Source organism: Lathamus discolor, chromosome 4 (genome assembly GCF_037157495.1).
Source record: "Lathamus discolor isolate bLatDis1 chromosome 4, bLatDis1.hap1, whole genome shotgun sequence".
Classification (NCBI taxonomy): domain Eukaryota; kingdom Metazoa; phylum Chordata; class Aves; order Psittaciformes; family Psittacidae; genus Lathamus; species Lathamus discolor.
In genome coordinates, this window is record NC_088887.1 from 6954006 (window position 1) to 6975718 (window position 21713).

General features: G+C 44.5%; 1 protein-coding gene across 1 annotated transcript in view; it reads right to left on the reverse strand.

Moving 5' to 3' along the window:
* Positions 1 to 536: 536 nt before the first annotated feature.
* POLQ (DNA polymerase theta) overlaps positions 537 to 21713 on the reverse strand; it is a 56102-nt gene continuing 34925 nt past the window's right edge. Inside the window, exons 19-30 of the mRNA XM_065676135.1 lie at positions 20834 to 21074; positions 19191 to 19384; positions 17445 to 17582; positions 15894 to 16068; positions 15286 to 15421; positions 13028 to 13146; positions 12219 to 12403; positions 11752 to 11863; positions 10285 to 10409; positions 8642 to 8795; positions 6051 to 6166; positions 537 to 998 (exon numbers count right to left, since the gene is read on the reverse strand). Coding sequence (XP_065532207.1) covers positions 885 to 998; positions 6051 to 6166; positions 8642 to 8795; positions 10285 to 10409; positions 11752 to 11863; positions 12219 to 12403; positions 13028 to 13146; positions 15286 to 15421; positions 15894 to 16068; positions 17445 to 17582; positions 19191 to 19384; positions 20834 to 21074 — 1809 coding nt within the window. The 3' untranslated portion in view covers positions 537 to 884. The remainder of the gene's footprint in view (positions 999 to 6050; positions 6167 to 8641; positions 8796 to 10284; positions 10410 to 11751; positions 11864 to 12218; positions 12404 to 13027; positions 13147 to 15285; positions 15422 to 15893; positions 16069 to 17444; positions 17583 to 19190; positions 19385 to 20833; positions 21075 to 21713) is intronic.

Below are 21713 nucleotides of genomic sequence, written 5' to 3' on the forward strand. Positions count from 1 at the left end.
CAGCAGGCAGGGTAGGAGGCTTCCCCAGGGAGCTCTCTGAATGAAGAGCCACAGGTCACCCACCACCACTCTAAGGCACCAGACCTCAAACCCCAGCAGGGCTGACACCTCAGCTGCCCGCACGGAGATAGGAGTTTTCCTCCCAAACGTACCAATTGCCGTTTTTAGCCACTGAATTGTGTTTTATACTTTAGAAAGGAATGGGTTTGTTGGTGATTTTTTGTTCACTATCAGGATGTTCAAAGAGTACCCCTGTCAAGGCCAGTGTGCAAGGTAGCGGTAGGATGGATGATGGCAATCAGTCACCAAAATGCTTTCCTCAAAGTCAGAGGCCAGCCAAGCACTGGTTCCATGCGCTGTGGTTGCTGCACAGCTGCTCAGTGAGAAACCCAGCCAGCTGGAAGGCCATGCCAGCACTCGAATATCATCAGTGAATCCAGTACAAAACCATCCCAGCAGAGGCCTGGAGAATCCGACATTCAGTGCACACATAGTTTGCATTCTTTTTGCCCTAGGCACAGTTACAACACAAGAACTGCCAAATCATCTTTTAATAGAAGAAGCCAGCTCATTTCACGTGTAATAAATTCATTAGGCTTTGGGGTTCTGTTTTAAAAGACAGGATCAAGCACATTTTAACAGAATTCATTGAAATCCTGTGCTTTCAGCAACGCAGCATGTCACAGTTCTGTCCCTGCTCCACGGCGCTGCCTGACCTTTGAAACTTTGCCGTGGTGAGTTCATACCAGCTTCAACCACACGTCTCAGGAGGCAGCTTGCGACGACGTGTACGGACTCGGCACGGGAGGATGTCACCGCACACAGGTCCGTCCCAGGCGCTGGCCCTGCCCAGTCTACGGGGCACAAACCTTCCCAGTTCCACCTCAGAGCTCCAGGTCCTGCAGGTCTCCCCAGCTAGGTCCGATTTTCACTTTAACGCTCAGCTTTACTGAGAGCTTGATGGCATTTTCCATCTCGTGCTTGACAATCTGCGCGACCTACGAGGAAACACGGCGCGTCAGGCATACACGTCATACAGTGCTCCGTTTGCCTCCCAGTAGCTGGGCTGGCTGGACCCCTGGAATCGCCTCATGCATTTACGCACACTGACTTGCCACCGCTGGGAATGCAAGCAAGCATTCCGATCCTGATGAGGGCTTATGAATGGAGAAACTGCCTGACGCCGGTGATATTGAATGCAGCACGGAGCTGTGGCTAATTCTGCACTAAGACTACTCAGAAATGCACTGAAAGCAAGGCACAAAGCAAATACACCAGAGGCAGGGAACGGTGTTCCTTCTCAAGGTGTCGGCCCAAAAGGCACTCTGAAACACAGACTGCAGACCTCGGGGAGAGCAGATCACGTTCAGTGCAGGTGCTAAAATACCACCCAGCTTCCCCCTCACTGCTTTGTTGAGGCAACTCCAAGATTTGTTTGCTGCCCTCCAAGAGTATTCCTAAGAAAACCCTCATCCCAGTACATACAGGACCAGGACGTATTTTTGCCTGCGCCTTTTTGGGTTGTAAGAGACCTGAATTCTTTTCTTCCTGACTGTAAATCCATGCTCCCCCCGGACCCATGTGGAATCCAGCCTGTCCTGGATGGCTTGCTGGAATGCATCTTTCAATCCACACCCATCCCATGGACGCTTTCCACAGCAGAGTGACAAAGGCTTTGAAACCATTGCGATTCCTCAGCTCCGCCACTGCCAGCACAGGAGCTACTCCACCTTTCCGACCCCTCCACACAGCTTCATAAGCCCATACTCACAGTCAAATTCCTCCACAGCTTTTACTGGGGAATGGAGGAGGGGATTTGAAGAGATCAGAGCACAAGTGTTCACAACAGCATTAAGAACGAGGGGCAGATTCGTCTTCCCAAACCCTACGCCCTTGCGTACCGCGTTTCAAACTGATCTTGATAACCTAGCAAAATGCTTTGAAATAAATAGGATGTAATTCAGCACAGACAAGTGCAGAGCAGGAAGAAGCAGGGTAGAAAACTGGGATAGAAATCACGTACTGTTCAAAAGTAGGATGAAAAATAACTGCCTGGGCAGGAAGAAAAACAGGCCTATCCAAGATAGAAAACTGGAGAGGGCTTAAGCAAGGCACTGCTGTGAGAAAGAAAGCGAATGTACTTCTGCAACATAGAAAATGCTGCTTGTGTGACACACAGATCCGTTCCCCACTCTGTTTGATCCACTCCAGCCATGCTCAAGTTTGGGGTCCAGTTTAGAGGATAGCTTAGAGGATAAACTAGAGGGTAAAGCAGTTGATGTCATCTACCTGGACTTGTGCAAAGCGTTTGACACTGTCCCACACGACATCCTTGTCTCTAAATTGGAGAGACATCAATTTGATAGGTGGACCACTCGGTGGATAAAGAACTGGCTGGATGGCCGCACACAAAGAGTTGTGATCAATGGCTCAATGTCTGGCTGGAGACTGGTAACGAGTGGTGTCCCTCAGGGATCGTGTTGGGACCGATCTTGTTTAACATCTTCATCGCTGACATGGACAGTGGGATTGAGTGCGCCCTCAGCAAGTTTGCCGATGACACCAAGCTGTGTGGTTCAGCTGATACGCTGGAGGGAAGGGATGCCATCCAGAGGGACCTTGACACGCTTGTGAGGTGGGCTGATGCCAACCTTATGAAGTTCAACCATGACAAGTGCAAGCTCCTACACCTGGGTTGGAGCAATCCCAGGCACAGCTACAGACTGGGCAAAGAAGAGATTCAGAGCAGCCCTGCAGAGAAGGACCTGGGGGTGTTGGTCGATGAGAAAATGAACATGAGCCGGCTGCAGTGTGCGCTCGCAGCCCAGAAAGCCAACCGTATCCTGAGCTGCATCAAAAGGAGCGTGACCAGCAGGTCGAAGGAGGTGATCCTGCTCCTCTGCTCTGCTCTTGTGAGACCTCACCTGGAGCATTGTGTGCAGTTCTGGTGTCCTCAACATAAAAAGGACATGGAGCTGCTGGAACAAGTCCAGAGGAGGCCACGAGGATGATCAGGGGACTGGAGCACCTCCCGTATGAAGACAGGCTGAGGAAGTTGGGGCTGTTCAGCCTGGAGAAGAGAAGGCTGCGTGGGGACCTCATAGCAGCCTTCCAGTATCTGAAGGGGGCCTATAGGGATGCTGGGGAGGGACTCTTTGTCAGGGACTGTAGTGACAGGACAAGGGGCAACGGGTTAAAACTGAAACAGGGGAAGTTTAGATTGGATGTAAGGAGGAAATTCTTTCCTGTTAGGATGGTGAGGCACTGGAATGGGTTGCCCAGGGAGGTTGTGAGTGCTCCATCCCTGGCGGTGTTCAAGGCTGGGTTGGATGAAGCCTTGGGTGAGATGGTTTAGTGTGAGGTGTCCCTGCTCATGGCAGGGGGTTGGAACTGGGTGATCTTGAGGACCTTTCCAACCCTAACTATTCTATGATTCCATGATTCTATAGAGGAGAACAACGCTGGGGTGCGCATGCCTTTGGGGAGCGATCCCCCCATGTGCCTCAGCGCTGAATAAATCATACCTACTTTACAACTCGTTAGAGCTGGGGAGTCTACCCGCGCATCAGTATTACAAGGGAAACATGAACCATACACAGGGAGATTCCTTGAGAACAGCCGCAGCTCCTGCGCTATCACCAGCAGGAACATCGCGTAAGGGCAGCTGCACCTAGACCAAGGGAGCCACGACAACCTGCACGAGGCTCCTGGGGAAGCCAGTGGGATGAGACAGGACACGCACCAACAATCTGAGCTGGGGGGCTCGGAACTCTGAATTCCCTGTACGTGAAGCAAACAGCACCACGTCAGGGCTCCCAGCACTCAGCTAAAATGGGCTTGCAGGAATACCAGGCATCTTAAAAACATCCCTGCAATGCCACTGGGAATAAGCAAGCAGTTTAAAAAGCATCGAGCCTTTGAATTCTAATCTAGTCCCTGCCTTTATGTCCCTACCTGATTCCTCATTGCCAGGGTGAGCTCAACAAATAGAAGGCCAAGCCTCCTTCTACCATCTTTGGCAATATTGCTACAACCTTGTTTTTGTGGTACGCTCCGCAAGCTCACCCGCTTCGCTTTGACATGCTGCACAGCCTGGAAAAGCTCTGGTGCCCAAGGCATTTCACACCTTCAGCACAAGAACAAACAGGTATTACCCCAGTGTGGCCTTCCCGAAAGAGGCAAGCGAGCTCGCTGAGAGAGTGCGAATGAAACAAGAACGCTCACTAGCATTGTTCCTCTTACAAACCATCTGTAAGGGCACCCTGACCGAAACACAAACTCCTACATACATGGAAAGATCGCTTTATTTTCTTCTATGCACTTCAGCAGCTGACAATAAGCTTGAGCCAGCATCAAGCCTGTGACCCAACTAACTTGTCTGCGTAAAAATTGCTGTTGCAGCCCAGAAATACATGATTTACTGTAGAATAAAGGTGTTAGTGCCAGCAAGATGTGAAAAAAGCCTTCCTCGGCGATACACAAACCAAGAAATACTCACTCCTTGCTCACTAAAATGTACATTGTAGATCAAAAGGTCTAATTCAGTCAGGCCCTACTTCAAGGGGCCTTAAGAGGGAGAGACTTCAAGAGATCCTTAAAACCTAGATCTTTCTACTATGGGATAATCCAAATGGCACATCTGAAAGCACGGCAAGCAATATTACCACCAAAAAATCGCAGAATCCTACAATCCCTTAGGCTGGAAAAGACCTTTAAGATCCTTTCTGGCCCTAAAAACATTTAATCAAAGGGGTAAGAAGTACCCTGTTGCCTTATCTAGACAGAAATCCTTGAAAACCAAGCAAATCTGGCACGCCAAAGGGAAATCCGAGTCTAGGGAACATGCCTTGTGTACGTATGGTGGTTTAAGTGACTGCCCAGAGAGTCTACGGACAGAAATAGAGCTGAAGGAAGTTAGAAAAGCTGGTGATAGTTGAAATTGTTACTGAAAAAATGTAATACCATGAATAATAAGGAAATCCACCCCCTTGGCCCCAGTTCTTCTGGAGACACTGTGATAACTCGATGTCAGTATCTAAAGACATAAAAGCCCATACTCAAGGGATTTCAGTTTTCGACCGAAGGCAATACAGGAGCCTTTTCATCTCTAAACCAGCCTGCCCGGATCGAAGCAGCAGACGTGTGAATGGCGCTGGCAAAATGAACAGAAGCCGGAGCTGAGATGCAACAGGAAAATATTAAACCTTTTGTTCTTAATAAAATGTGTGCTCAAACCACTCAGGGCTGCTGCGGATCAGCAGTCACTGCTTGCCATAAGGAGATGGCCTTTTGGCATTAAAGATGCGTATGCACGGAACAGAAGCGGGCAAAGACATCCCCAAGCTATGGAAGCACACCCTGGGAGCCTTCTTGCTGTTGTGCTCAGGACCTGGAAGAAAACTGAGCTGCCAAAATCCAGCTCAAACACTGAGCTACTGAACGCTGCCATACAGATACCGACCACCATGCCCAGCCACAGGAGCACCTGCATGGTGGAAGAGCACACACAAAGACACACACGCGCAGTAAAGGTACCTGAAAGTCCACACAGCACGTTGCATCTACTGTGCTGCTCCTCAGCACTGAAATTCTCCTACCAGAAAGACAAGTAGGGTGGGAATGAGGAAACAAGTACCTGACGTACAGCATTCTCCTTCCCCTACACAGAGTTCAAACCGGAGCTGTAACAACACATGTTCTGAGTTCAGCACCAGAAAACTCAAGTGTGAACAGGGAGGCAAAAATACCTCCAAAGAAAGCACTTTGCCCTACTCCTGTCACCGATATTAAGCGACTTGACTCATGGAGTCTTGCAGAGAAGTTGTACGAGCTGCTGTTAGAAGCAGTGAAGAACTTCAGTTAATGGGATGGCTTGAGCCTGAAAATAAAGGGGTCAAGAATACAGACATCATTTTTCATGCAGTTCAGCTTTGTTTTCACAGACCTTTTAGCACACAGTGAGAGGAGATGCAGGGAAGAGCAGGTGAGCCCCTAGAAGGCTTCTTTCAAACATCATGATGCGGTAGATAGCTGAAAAAGCATGGCCATACCTGGATGACATTGTCCTCTGCAACTTCATAGAGGAGCTCATCATGGAGTTGGAGGATAAAGAAAGCTCCGCTGATGGGATGTAACATCCTTCTGCTTCCCTTCCTCACTAGCCTTCCTGCAAAGGTGAAGAGCACAGCTCTTTAGACACCATTATGCAAAGGCATGTTTCTTGTATCAAAGAAACCTTCCACATTCCTAATGCTGAGAGAAGGAACTTGAAAACGCAAAAGCCCATGCCTACAGATAAAGCCACAAAGCACTACTGTTCTATCAATATTTGTACAGCTACTGAGGGAAAAATGTTAATGAGAAGCATTTTAGATACAAATATTTCAGCCTTGCATTATAAAGCTATGAATCAGAACAGAAACAGGAGACAGTTGCGTCTCCTGAAACCATCTGTTGAAAAAGCAAAGTTTAAACAAAATCCTGTCAAGTTTAATCAGGAGTTAGTGCCCAACATCCTCTCTGGCAGTGAATGACAATTCTGCTTTTCCTCCAAATCCATTTTAATGGCTAGTCTAAAAAGGCAGCAAGCCTCCTCCCAAACGCGGTTGTCTGGAACTGCAGCTACCGCTCCTGATGAAAACAAGGGAAGCCAAAAGAGCAGTTTTTGAATAAACAAGCAGCTGAATAACCCGTTTTGTCGTTTGCCTGACGAAAATAAAGCAGAACAAACTGCTCCCTGCGGAAAGCTTTCCGAAGGAAATAAACAAACACAACCTCACACACGGAGCCTCAAGTTATTTACTGCTCAGGTTAGCTACCAGGAGGACTCCAGTTCACAAGTACAGGGAGGGTTTCACAGCATCATCAGCTCCTCACGCAAGCCTCACACTGGAGCATCAATGTTGAGGAAGCCGCACAATGCAGGGTCCTTCTCTGATGGCACAGGCATTTAGAACGTGCTGAAAGAGAATTCAGGGAATTTCTTCCCGTTCTTGAAACCAGCTATTGTCAAAGGAGCAAAAACTGTCACAAATGCATCTCCTCGCCTTCCTACAACTACCCACCGAAGGCCAGGAGCTGCCGTTCCTGGAAGGGACAGGAAGTTCTGCTAAGCACATGCCTTCTACCCATAGCAGACTCTAGTCTCTCTAAAATAAAAGCTCCCTGATTAATTCTTTAGGACTGAATACTCAGATTAAGACAGCTTCCTGTTTCAGCTGAAGCACAAGAGCTATCACAGAAATACAGCACTGCACCCCTTCAGCTGTCTTTCTAAAAACACAAGACTGATGAACAAAACACTGTCTGTTCCATGCTCAAAAGCAAACCTTCGTAGCACTCCCCTGGGAATAGGTACCCCAGCACAGCTTTGCTATCTGCAGCCAGAAGAAATTTATGCTGCCAAGTACTTATAGAATACTCCTCTGGAGCCTCTGGACATCAAATTCCAGACTTGATCTTAACAAAAAACTGTACTTTTGGAACCCAAAGTTGTTCCATTCTATCTTTACGCTGCCTCTGAAGGCAGAATACGTGCTCAGTTTCACCTTCCTGCTTCTGAACAATTCTGGGGTGGCATCATGGCCCATCTCACATATGAACTCCCACTGCCAGGCTTTGGAAGATCTGCCTTCAGGCAACCGGGGGTTCTCATCTGATCACAGCATTGGCTTTAGTTTGTGTGTTAAGCAGACATTCCCCCTGCATGTTTCCCTCAAGTGTCATAGTTTGCAGTCTATTGGCTTCATTTAGATCAGGCCTTTTCATTTACATGGAAGATACTTTCATGTAACAAGAAAATGTCCTTTTGCTTTGATAAACTGGATAGGCTTCTGTTCCATGTACATAGAAATGCATGGTTAATTTTGCAGCAAATATACTTTTCCTCTGATTAGTACAATAATTTCTAATGGCACTCTGTCAATAGTCTTTTCAAGCTAAAAGCCACCACTTTACAAGTAATGAAATGAACCATGCTTGGTTTTCTAAAAGCACAACAATGTTAGCAATGAGGTCTGATTCTCCTGAGACCCCATCTGGGGTATTGTGTGCGGTTCTGGTGTCCTCAGCATAAGAAGGACATGGAACTGTCGGAACAAGTCCAGAGGAGGCCACGAGGATGATCAGGGGCTGAAGCACCTCCCAGACGAAGACAGGCTGAGAAAATCAGCCTGTTCAGCCTGGAGAAGAGAAGTTGTGTGGAGGCCTCAAAGCAGCTTCCAGTACCTGAAGGGGGCTACAAGGATGCTGGGGAGGGACTCTTCATTAGTGACTGTAGCCATAGGACAAGGATTGATGGGTTTAAACTAAAACAGGGGAAATTCAGGGTAAATATGGGGAAGAAATTCTTCCCTGTGAGGGAGCTGAGGCACTGGAACAGGCTGCCCAAGGAATCTGTGGATGTCCCATCCCTGGCAGTGTTCAAGGCCAGGCTGGATGGGGCTGTGAGCAACTTGGTCTAGTGCGAGGCAGCCCTGCCCATGGCAGGGGGTTGGACTGGATGATCTTGAGGTCCTTTCCAACCCAAATCATTCTATGATTCTGTGTCGTCCATCCCTAGCCCAAAAGCCCTAGCTTTTTTGGTTTTGCAGGCAATTTGCTGAAGGTTTTGCCCTGGTGTGCAAGAAAGAGGCAAGCTTACCAGTCTGACCTCTCTGGAGGAAGCTCTCCAGATGTCCATGGGACTTGATAGCAGAGGAGAAAGCTTCCAGGCGCCTCTGAATGTTCACAGTGGCTGTTTTGACAATGTCAGCAGCAGATCCCTGAACAGTTGTGTTCACAGCCTGTCGCTCTGCCTAAACAGAGAGAGTTGTTCTCAAAAGTCACCCCCAAAAATAAATCAAATCCCGCATGCCACTTGGACAGCATTAAAACTAATGAATTCACGGCCAAATACAGGCACAGGAAACCCTCAGATGCAGTTGGTTTCATTTGCCTGAAAGAAAGAGGTGTTACAGACTAGTTTCAGACAGAAGATTTCTCCAGGTGACTGAGAGAAGCAGGATTCCCACTAATTTAAAATGAATTCATACCAAAGGTAATAACCTGCAAGAGTCACAAGCTACAAGATGGAGAAGTATATACACATGGCAACAGTTTCATCAGGAGCAGAAAAACCTCACAGTTCATCCAAGTACCATTCTGCCTATCTTCAAAACCATCAAGAACCAAAAGGTAAGAAGCATTCATGGATGTTATAATCACCTGGTCTGCTGCACTGAATCCTGACTGCCAGCGCATTACAGCTGTGCAAAACCACACCAGACCACACTGTGACACAGTGGCACTTCTTTCCACACAAGCAAACCGTCAGATAAGAAAACTGTACTCAAAGGTTCCTCTCTCTTTGATTAGAGCCAAAATGCATGCAAAAAGTTACGAGGAAGCCGAAATGAAAGTGAAGATAATTCATTAACTGGTCTTCAATAGGATTTTAAAGAATAAATCAAAGTTGAACAGAAGGGGCGTCTACAAAGCTTCATGCTGAAGTATCCTTCAGATTAAATAGTCACATTATCTCAAAAGTCTTTTGAAAGCTTCCTTGTTTCCCTTTCAGCCACTTGGAGTACAACAGACTCCCCCAGTTTCTCCTTCTTCCACTCAAGTCTTCAATTCCACACAACCTAATCCAGCTTCCTACTGAGAAGTATAATGCTTCCTCCCCACAGAAATGTGCCAGCATTACCCCAGTGTGTCAATTCACACTTACTGAAGTAGAGTTAGACAAGTGCGTCCAAAATGACCTTGGAAAAAACTGATGCCAACACAAAGGCGTATATTAAGTAATTATTTATCTAACAAGTTTGGGTTTTCTTTGAGGGGAAATAAGGAACAAATACCAAAAAATATAGCACTTAAACGCCCTTTTTTGTTCAGGTGCTGACAGCATATAATATGCAAAGCCTGATGAGTGGGAGCAACTCAGTGCTCCCACTGAAAAGCACTAACTGAAGAGTTAAAGCACATCACTGCGTGGAGGCTTCTTAAAATCATGTCCACTAATTTCACAGAATTACTCACTCCAGTTCTAACGTGGGAGTTTTGAAGTGAGGTTAGCACATGATGACAGCTGTACACCCAGCCATAGCAGACTTGCGTCAAGCAGACCATGACAAAAGCTCTGTTATTCAAAGCACAACCGAGGAAGCAATGAACAAAGTGAAAAGTGGAAGGTCGTGACCCAGATGGCTCCTAGACCCTGTAAAACCACAGTTAGATGTGCAAAGAAATCCAGTACTTTAAGAAGTTAATAAATAATTAGAACCTGTACTGCACTCAACATACATGAGCTTTACTGTAGGGGTTTGGGTCTTTGATAGCTGGCAGGTACCTCCGTCTTCCCAGGATGGTCTGCACAAATCCATCTCTTCTGCAGTTCCTCACTGTCTCCCTCAAGAATTTCTGAATCCCTGTGAAAGGAAAGAGAAAGTTTACCCTAACACAGCTGATGTTCCTTGTGGACTTCTCACTGGGGTCACTGAAAGCGGTCTGGGACATCCAAGCAGCACAAAGGTAATTCTTTACATTTCCCAGACCATGTCAGCGGACAAGGGCACACGAGCACTCATTCAGCCTATCTGCGGCTCTGCTGAGAAGCCTAAGTAAGACTTTTGAGGTAGAAGGGAGTGTGTACTGGCAGGGTATCCAGCTGTGCACAAGGACACAGGAAGTCCTTGCTGCACAGTGCCCAGGCACAGAGTAATATGTGCATTACTGATAATTGAGAGGTCAGGACCTGGACCAGCACTAGAAAGACAAGTAGTAGGAAGGGGGTAAGTTGAAAGCAGAAGTCAAAGTCCTTGATGCCTCAGGCTGCCTGACTTCAGGCTGTGTCACTTCAGATTCTAGGATGAAAGAAACTCATCTACCTGCACTTTGCAAGTGAAAGACCGAATCCACCAAGAGCATTAAAAAGAAACTTAGGTGAAAGAAAGCCGAGATAGGGAAGAGACCTCTTCACTGCAAGTTCAGCTAACAACTGCACTGAAGTGCAAAAAGTTTATTTTAAACAATTTCTTTCCAAGGTTTACAGAACACAAAATGTAACAGGAGCTATTCAAGGCCAAGACTATGCCATGGTCAGCATGACCATTAGTCAGTTCATTAGGTATATAATTCAGTGTGTCAGCCTGGCAATACACGGAAGTGAAAATGCGTAAGAAGTGAAGTTAAATGTAAGGTAGGTTGCAGTTTGTGTGTATGTACATGTACAGGGAGGAAAGAAGCAGAAGTCATTTCTAATGGTCAGGTAGGACAGACTACCCAGAAATTACTGGGGACTAAGCAGATTCTTAATAGGACACCATTTCTCAGCATCCATCTCCTAAAGAAATGAAGCAGAAGACAAGAGGAGTAGAGAGAAATGGTCATCTTTAGAAAGAAGTGTGGTCTAAAGCTGTAGTGCATATCCTTTGAAGCTGTGTGTTTTAGTAAGGAAAAGGGTTTCTTATTCAGAAAGTTGAGAGCTTTAAAAGGAATCCCCAGAGCTTATTAATGAATTAAAAAAACCCCCAACAAAACAATGAATGTAAGGAAGGAGAAAGGGACAAGGGCCTAAAAGGTGAATAAAACCAGAATTTAGAGTAAAACAGTACAGAGTAACAAACTCTGTGTTCATGCACTAGACTTTTTCTAAAGAGACAGGAATAGCAGAGGGCTGAGACAAATTTAGGATTCAAAGAGACATGGAAAGAAGGGACTAAAAACAACCAGCACCATCACGACACAACTCCCAACCAGCCATATCCGAACCTGTGTATCTCGACTTGAAGGATTCAATGTAACTGGCAGCTTCGGTTTCATCAATCCCCATCTGCTCGCCTAAAGATTTTGCTCCTATTCCGTAGATGATTCCGTAGCAAATCTGACAGAGGACGGTGTGAAGAACCACAACCATATGGCGAGTCATGCGGAGAAAGCAAAGCCAAATCAAAATGTGATTCAATGGAGGACAAGCGATTGGGAACAAGGGCAAGCATTCAAGAAGAGACACTACCTCTGAGTGAAAACCATTCACAATGTTTTTCTCCCCCTTCATTCCCCAAAACCCAGACTGTTCCAGTTGAAATGTACCAAGAATGGAGGGACATACAAAGCAACTACTGACCAATCAGGGCTGAACTCAAAATGAAAGCCATTCTATAGTTAGTTCCTGATGTTTTGAACACCGAACCTTCCTGGTAAGAAAGCTGCTGTTGATTTTTATTCCTAAAATGTACCTGTTTTGCTTGTTGCCTGGTCCTGTCTCCAACAGCTTCAGGATCAAGCATTTTCCATTCTGCTGCAATACTCTTAAAGACATCAGTACCCCTGTTCAAGGCTTGAATGAGTCGACAGTCGCAAGACAAATGAGCAAGGATCCTCAGTTCAAGCTGAGAGTAATCAGCAGCCAAGATTAAGCCACCTGAAGGCAAGAAGTTAGCAGAAATCATTATTACATAAATTACTCCAACACCATTCCAACCAACGTACCAGCAAGCAAGACCGAAGTTACCCTTGCACCTTCTGCTCTGAAAGTTTTCCACAGCCATTTCTATCAAAGTTTTGCTTGTTTTCCCAATGCCCAGGTATGCCTGCTTTCAATCTAGCCCCTCCATCAGGAATCCATCAAAACCGCACGACAAGTATCCATCCAGGTGTCTGTGTAAAAGTGTAGCATCTCATGGGAATGACTGGCACAGGGATCAGACCAGCAGGCTTGTACTGAGCCGGGGCAGGCAACGTGAGAACTGACATTTGGACAGGAAGGACACAGGTTGTGTATTAAGACCTATCTAAGCTTTCTCCTTAAACCCAGGTATTCTTACAGAGGGAATGAAGGTGTGAACATCTGAATACCTTCCCCAACTGAAACTCTATCTTTTACAGTCTTGTGAAAACTTTTGAGGGCATGCTAACTACTGCATTAGTTTTCCAAGCAGGCTGCTCAGTTAGATATATACTGTCATCAATTCTTAACTCTTCATTAGGTCTAGGATATTTCATTACCTATACTCTTAACAATTACAGAGCAGGATCGGGGCAGTACCTGGAAAGGGAACAAAAGCATGCCTCATGCTAACAGAAAATGGTATTCCTCTTTGTATGGATCTGTCTTCAGCTTGCACCTTCAGGCCATTAGGCACAATACTGGAACGCTTTCTGTATCTGCGGAGACAAAGAATGACTTCTTCACCAATTTCTAAAACATGTCAAGATGCATAATCATTTTTGCTACAAAGAATCAGTGAAAACAAGTGAGGCAGGAGCCTCTGTTCCACTCTTGTGGGCAATCCCTACCTATATATGACCATGGCGGAACTGGATGGAGACCACATGTACACCTGAAGAGATTTACTGACTCTGAACAGATTTAGGGACAAATCTTTCTTGTATTATCAGGGTTTGGTCCAGAAATTTGATAATTCCACTTCAAAACAGATAAGATGAAAGGCCCCAGACCTGTGATGAGTGCCTAATCCTAAAAATTCAACACCCCACCCTGAGTGCCAAGTGTTCTCTCAACATCATTCTCACATGCAGAATGCCTACATCAGCCCATACCTAGCAGAGACAAAGATTCCTCCCCGACATCAGCCTCATGACTGTTCACACGCATGTACAAACACACACCAGTAAGCCTGTAAAAGCAGAGCAGAGCTGCAGAAGATATGCTCACCAAACACTGCACGTTTCCTCTCTACAGACTGAGCAAAAAATTGCCCCAAAGCCACTTGATTTTCTTTAGCAGGAGGGAATAAAAAGGTATCTCTGAGAACAAGACTAATTTCAGCAAAGCACAGAAAAAGGCATCTTGCTTTCCCTTGTGCACGCTCTTTTCTTCTTGTACCTCATCCTTCCAAGGATGGTGGGGGTCAAGTTGATGAAAGATAGCACAAAGATCAGAGAAATAAATTATCACAAGAAATAAAGGTGAGGGACAATATGTGGGAACTGTAGAGAACCACAGTGTCCAGCATAGGCTCCCAATTTAGTTGAATGAAGAAGGGCTGTATACCATGATTTAATTTAGCTACACTCCTTTGGTCAGGAGCTTCTTACAAGAGGAAGGAGTAATACTAGTAAGATAAAGGACAGTTTGGACCGAAGTTTGGAAGGCCTATCAGACTTAGGCTGTTTGACAGCTGCTTTTTGTGCCAGCAGTCCTTTCTGTGCCTTTACGACTGCCCATTTTCCTAACACTGTGGTTGCTTAATTAAGGAATGTACTCCCAAGAGTCAGCCCAAGAAACAGACCTCTCTCAACGCTAAGCAGGTACTCCATGCTTTTGATGGTCTGCTGCTCTTTAGAATCCAGCTCACTCCCCAACCATCCTGCAAAGCTGCTGCAAGCCTTAGCACTGCTAGAGAGATTACTCAGAGTAACATTTCTGAGACCATGGCTAGGCCTGGTTTTTCTGAAGAGAGATGGACAAGGTCCTGCTACTCCTGGGCTCTCTTCCCATGATCTACTCAAGGCATGAGGATGTTAAACACTTAGTGGTAGGGAAAAAAAGAAGAGCCAAAAGCTTTTCACATTTCTCCTATCTTGCTATGGGAAAAACGATGGGAAGTCACTCAGGTGAGATGTGGGACAAGAACTTGAATGAAAAGAGAACCTGAAAGGACAGAAAACCACTACCAAGTCTGAAGCCCCAAAGCTCACAGTCAAGCAGCTAAAAGATCCACCTTGATATTTCATCAGAAATTCTTTCCGCACAACCGTTTAGGCACTGACATGTAATGCTGTCAAACCAGGGCGTTCGGTTAACAGACATCAGATTTAGGTATCTCTTTCTGCTAACCTGGTAGCTTTTGCAGGATCATTAATACAAATCAAATTATTAACAAAGAATGAAAAATAGATTTACCAATGCTCCCTTACACAGGGGGCTGCACAACATAAAAGAGAGAAATTTTCTTATGCTTCTGCCACAATATCCTATCCTCTTTCAGACTAGCTCTTAAGAAAGTCAAAACAGACCCTAACATCAGTTTAGTTCCTTCTCAGACTCAGATTTCCATACAACTATTGGAAGCATAATGCTAATCTCACTGTAGGATTTCATGCAGGATTTCAAAAAGCAAGTGGCTTTCAAAAAGCATGGATGCCACATGCTGTTAGCATTATTAGGTATTTCATGTATCACTGGCTTTTAGGTATTTATTCCTCTGAACCCGTAAGAGAAACACTAAGGAACAAGTCACACCGACATGACAGCAGCCACAGGTGAAATCACAAAAGAGAAATTTGACAACCACATTAAGATCAGAAGAGGAGGCAGAAACTTTGCCAAGATCCTCCTACCTGGCCCCAGAAACAGCACAAGAATTAACATTTCCATGGGCTCGGGAGGGTGGGCTTTCTTCAACCACAGTTGGCATTTCAATCTCAAAATCTCTTGGCACGTTCTGGATATTTGGCTCTGTGAAGGTTATTCGACCTGAGAAGGAAGACAAGGCAGAACTAAGTAAGGGTCCAAAAGGAGTCTCGCTAACTTAACACAGCTGAACACACATCTGCACCTCCAAAAACCAAGGGGCAGGAGGGTAGGACAGGACAGGACCACTGAGAAAACTGAAGGCAAAATAATGTGGATTGAATGGGCTTGAGATGGTTCCCCTGCAGCATTTCTGTAGCACTAATAAGAAACTCCCAAATCCAGAAGATCTTCTGGGGTCAAAGATTTACATGCTAATATATGCAAGAAATTAATAATACTGCTCAGTGAACACAAAAGCTATTTTAACACACCTACACTTAAATTCACGTCAAATACGTATTTCAGTATTTTCATTTGGTTTAAGTAGAGCAGGCTTGATTTTCCATCGTTTCCCATTGGAAAGCTGACCCCCCACACATATACACAAATGAAAAATCATTAAGAAGTAAGGATTATGCACACTTTTCTTTACCTGTAGCTGTGTGAGTCTGTGACACTGGGTATATCCTTTCCATTCCCAACGCAGAATTCAATCGCTTTTCCCTCTGTAGTGGGAACACCACTTTAGTAATGGCATTGTTGATCCTCCTCCATTCCAGTATCAGCCCTGGCAATGGGTGAAGTTTCTTCAATTTCTCCAAAACATCCTTGTGGGGAGAAAAAGGTACAACTATAATCAACTGCCTTTAAAGCTTGGGTTAGAAAGTTTCTGCAGTTCTGCAGGAAAAAGTGACTCCTTCACCCACAGTGAGCTTCGAGTGTCACTGCCTTAAAATGAAATGGATATCCCCTGCATTTATGCCACCTACACCTGGGCAATCAAAGCACCATGAGACACAGCTGCAGGCTGATTACACAGTCACTTCTCTTTGGACTTTTGCATCCTCATCACCACTTTGAGTCTGCACCAACCAATAAATCATGTGAAATGATCAAATAAAGCATCACTTGCCATAGGTCCCCTACATTGTCTCCTCTTGTCCAGCGTTAATTCTTCTCCGCCAACTTCTTCTGTATTTTTCTCCCTGCTCTCTCCTATCCGTACACCAGGAACATATAAAATGAAGCCCTTGACCATGCTCCTTGAAAGACAAAGCTGATCACTATCAATCAAATCCTTTCAGTTCGATCAGAATATGAAGGGACTAACAAGAATTTCAAAAGACAGTGGCACACAAACAACTGAAAATGATGTTTCTCTGTGTGCAGCCGGCAGCTCATCCCTCCATATCACCAAAGAAGGAAATCCCCACCTTGCTTCTTGCTGTCTGCTCTGCCACCACCACTGCACTCACTTCATCACTGCCACTTGAGTTTCAGAAATCAATACTTGTCTTCCAAGCACTGACTACACTGAACAAGGGGAAACTGAGAAAACAACACAGATTAATGAGTCCCGAAAACAGGGAGCACATATATCTGCTAATATCACTTGTCTGGCAAGAGAACTCATTAGCTTGCAGCGATTGGTATTAATGCAACTCCACAATATTTATCAACTAGCAAGTATGTCAAGAGCCTTCACATACCTACAAGCTTTTGATATACTAAATTTGATAAGCCATCAGATCAGCCATTTCGAAGACAAATTCTCTAAAGCACAAGATACAGATACGGTTGTACTAGGCAGTGAAAATACTGGATTTATCACCATGGCATTTAAGTATCTTTCAAGCTGATGTTGAAAAATCCTTCTACTATTGGTTTTACAAAATTATTGTGCTATTTTGGTCTTACATGTGGTTTGGGAAATCAAAGTCTGCCCGATTCATTCTTATTGACACCTGCTATTTATAGTCATGCCCTCACTACACTAAGGCTTTAGGAGAGTAGGAGGAGCTAATGGCTGCTAACAGAGAAGGTAGAATCCAGTCTGAATTTCCAGTGGTAACTGGAGAAGCAAAAGGCAAGTAAAATTTACTTTCATTTAAGTCAGCGTACCCAACTCTGATGGATCCAAGCAGCAAATGTGTGAAGCAAGAGGAAGTTATTTGTACAGACCAGAACCCGGCTTTTACTGTACCTTGGTTGTACTCAACTGCTTGCTTAACCTAAGCCTGTTTCCCTTAGCAGTTGCTCTTCTGGTGTAACCCAGAGTTTTCTTGTTCCCTTGAATCTTCACATCTCCATTCTGGGGCAACTTCAGCTCCAGGAACAAAACCTGGAAAATGTCAGCATTTCCTTTCAATTTCTGCATGCAGCACGCAGGAGAACACAAAAAACAGCCAAGCACTGAAACGACAAACACTTGTTCCAACCACAGGACAGGATGAACTCTTCAGGCAATTAAAAAGCTAATGAAGGATCTCGGCCTTCACTACCGTTCCTTCTCATTTTAATTAACTACAAAATGGAATGTAAAACGCTCATTTTCTGAACACTTTGAGGTATGTTTTCAGAAAAGGTAATTACCTCCATCCCAGAAGTAAGGTTACTGCTGACAGGCAGCTGTAATCACATGTGATGGCAAGATGACTGAAAGTGGGAAGAACATCGGTGAAAAAGAGAAGTGTTAGTAGGGAGCAGGCTTCAGAGCCACAGGAATGGCACAGGAGGAGGTGGGCACAAATATAGAATAGCCAGAATATTAACTTTCCTAAAACACTGCCAAGAACTGGAAAATGAAGTATCTGCTCACTTAGTGACAGACATAACATAGGTCTTCATTTTGCATTTATGTAGCATTACACACTATTTAGCAGCTATTGTGTTGCATTTCGCAGCTGGCAGAAAGGAACAGAAGTGGCAGAAAGCTTTTATCTTCCTCATTTATAGAGCACGAAATCTGTACTGACACAAAATTAGAAGGGTAAAGCTCTACTAACCTACACAAGACACTTTACATGATTCCACATGGGAAACAAGCTTCTGTAGTTCAGAGAACAGCACATCTGACAAAACTTTCCTTCCCCTTCCCCATGAGGAGGAGTGAAATTGGAGGCAAGCGTTATCTCAGGAGTTCCAACTCACACTCCTGTCACCGAGCAAAACTGCATTTGCAAAAAGGGAGAATTATTTCTGTAGAACTTCTTTTAGTGGTGGCTGCTTGCACATTTTGACTACTTCCATATGAAGTACAGTCCCTCAGCAAGCAATTAGTATATAGAAAAGAAAGAAATAGGGAAAAGAGCATGCACAGCAATTAGAATCTATTCCTATGGTTCCATGCAACGTACATTAATAAGTATATAGTAAAGTCCTTTAGGAACAAATGCCTTGCTAATTTACACAGGAAACTTTTTTAGGCTTTAAAAGAAATCAGTTCTATACCAGTTCTTAAAATCAAACAGTAGTTGATTCAGTTAAAGCAGTCTTTCCTCCTCTTTCATGGCTGCGTAGGGACCAGGGTAATATGCAGCTTATTCAGTACCATTCTTAGACTTAAACGACATGACATCAAGTCTCATGTGGAGAGCACTGGTACTGCAAAAAAGCTTCTCTAGTCCCGCACCATTCACCCAAAATATTCCAAAAGGCATTTAACTGTCAGATCATCTCATGCACCATGAGAAGTCAAGGTCCTCTCAAACATGCTTATTTCCACTTGGTTTTTATTTCCAGCATGCTTACTTCCACATCAGAATGATCAGCAACAAGCAGGAGACACAGAGCATCTTGCAAGCTCATCATGAGTGTAAAGACAAATCAGCTCTGAGCAGCATTCAGTTTGTGTTTTGTCTTTTCCCCATATGCAGTCCCCTCAAGAAGGCTTTTTTCTGACCCTCTTGGGGGCAAAAGTTCTCCCTCTCCTGCCCTAACCCCTACATACCTCTGCAATGTCATCAGGGCTGGTCAAGGAGAAGCTGTGGCCTGCCAGCTGATACGCCTTGGTCTCAAGCTCACTCAGTTTAGCTTGCATGACTTGTTTCTGGGTTTCATATGCCGTTGTGCTAAAGCCGATGCCATTCAGCTCCAGCAGAGCCAAGCAGTAATGGGAGGGCATCTCCACTTTAGAAAATACATCTGTAGTAAGTAAAAACGCCAAGAAAAGCTTTTATAACCGCAAAACCAGATCAACTGCAGATAACAGATGCAGTAAAAAAACCCAGAACTGGGGAATCCTCAGGTTTTTAAATCCTGAACGCCCTGACACACTGAAATCTTTCAATACAGATTTAAATACTTTTGTTTCTGAAATATTTCATAGTAAGAAATATTTCATAATAAGTATTCCAGAACTTTTTAGCACAAAAATATTTATGGGAATAACAGCTTCTTTTTTTTTCCTAAGAAATACACATCTCTTTGTACTATCAACATTTTATAAACCATAGACGTGCTTAATCTAAAGCTTTCCAACTTGATGCACCTCAGAGCAGCTTCTAGTACCTGAAGTGGGCCTACAAGGATGCTGGAGAGGGACTCTTCATCAGGCACTGCAGCGATAGGACAAGGGGTGATGGGTTCAAACTGAAACAGGGGAAGTTCAGGTTAGATATAGGGAAGCAGTTCTTTACTGTGAGGGTGGTGAGGCACTGCCACAGGTTGCCCAGAGAAGTGGTAAATCGCTGGCAGTGTTCAAGACCAGGCTGGACGGAGCCTTAGGTGACATGGTTTAGTGTGAGGTGTCCCTTCCCATGGCAGGGGGTTGGAACGGGATGATCTTAAGGTCCTTTCCAACCCTGAGTATTCTATGATCTATGATTCATTCCAACCCCCACATCTTTTAAAAATGTTCTAAGGTTTAATTGTCATCATCAGAAATGACGTGGTAAACTTGCAAGGCTTCAGTAAGACTGGACCCTCATCTTAGGCTTTGGATATAACTTAGGGGAAACGATCATAAAGACCACCAGTAGTTACGCGCTTTTGGGAGTTCTTTTTGCTTGCTTTTACACAGAGACAAGCACTCAGCATATCTTAAGTGTAAACACACTGGATCATTCACTATAGAAATCAAAAGTTCCATGGATGCAACCCCTACATGGCAAACAACGCTATGTGGGCAGGCAAGAAGCAAGAAACTCCTTCAGAAAACATCTGAGGATTTTAGGAATTGTTTGTGACAAGGAAATGCAAAAAGTTTAGAAAATTTTCATGAGAAACCATAGGCAGACCCACAAGTCCCCTCAGAATGGCCAGAGGACTCGGCTGGGACATAGAGATCAGCTTGATTCAGAGACTTAGAGTAAGATGCTGCAACTGCTTTAACCAATGGAACTGGTGCATATTTGGGATGTAAAAAATTTCTTTTAATATAAAATTCAATTTTTTTTCTTTAAAAAAAAAAAAAAAAGACAAATTTACTTCTAAGGGAAGCTCCCTCTTTTCTCTTAACAAATGAACAGTTTGCCACAGAATACACTTAGAGAAGAACTTCCAAATCTCCTCTCTTCACTGATCATTCAGCCTGTGGTAGGACAGTTACCTTTGCCCTCCATCTTTGCCCCCAAATGGAGGAGCTCTCTTTACCTGTCAGGTTTTCCTTCTGTAATTCATTATGGAGCTGGTTCATGACATTGAAGCAAAGCACAGACTCTATCGCTGCTCTGTACCGCCCAGAATGATCTCCGCTGGCACTAAGCCCCAGGCTCTGCACCCCTTGGCCGGTGGCCACCCCTTCCAGTAGAGGTAGCTCGCTGGGGAGAAAGTTGGTCACCATGTTGTGGAGGGTACGTTCCTTAGAGCCAGAATCGAGCAGCCAACACGCAACCTTAAGAAGGGAGACCTCCATGAGACTTTTTGTCCATTTCAGGCATCACACCAATGTAACTATTTAAGCGCAGGTTAATATAAGGTCATAGTGCAGATTATTTTGTCTTCATTTGGCAGGCAGACTGGCATAACTTGTGGAAAATTTACATGATTTCAGAGAAAACCTTCAAGAGGGCATAAGTCACTCAAAAGCTTCATTCTCACTCAAAGTTAACTGCGCATTTGAAAATCTTATCCCCTGTTAACTAAACACATCTAGAAGTGTTGTCCTGAGGATTTTTCACTTATTAAAACCTAGCACAAAGGGGGTTAAATATGAAAATCAGAATCAAAACCATGTTTAATCTGAAAACTGACTTTGTAAAAATCAGAACTTGCTATTGATCTAGAATATTAGTCAAGCTGAGCTCTCCTCTCTTTTACACATCAGCACTAGTACCAAGAATTCTACAAGGCAAATTTTATTCATGGTAAGCCTCATACCTCCCACTGCCTTCAAAGCTATTTCACTCATAGCTATATCTTAATTTCTTGTATCAAAATAGGACAAAACATAGGTTTCTGCACTGTATCTACCATGCAAGAAAAGGTAAAAACCATATGCATATATATCGGGTGGCAGGAGGGGTGAGTATGT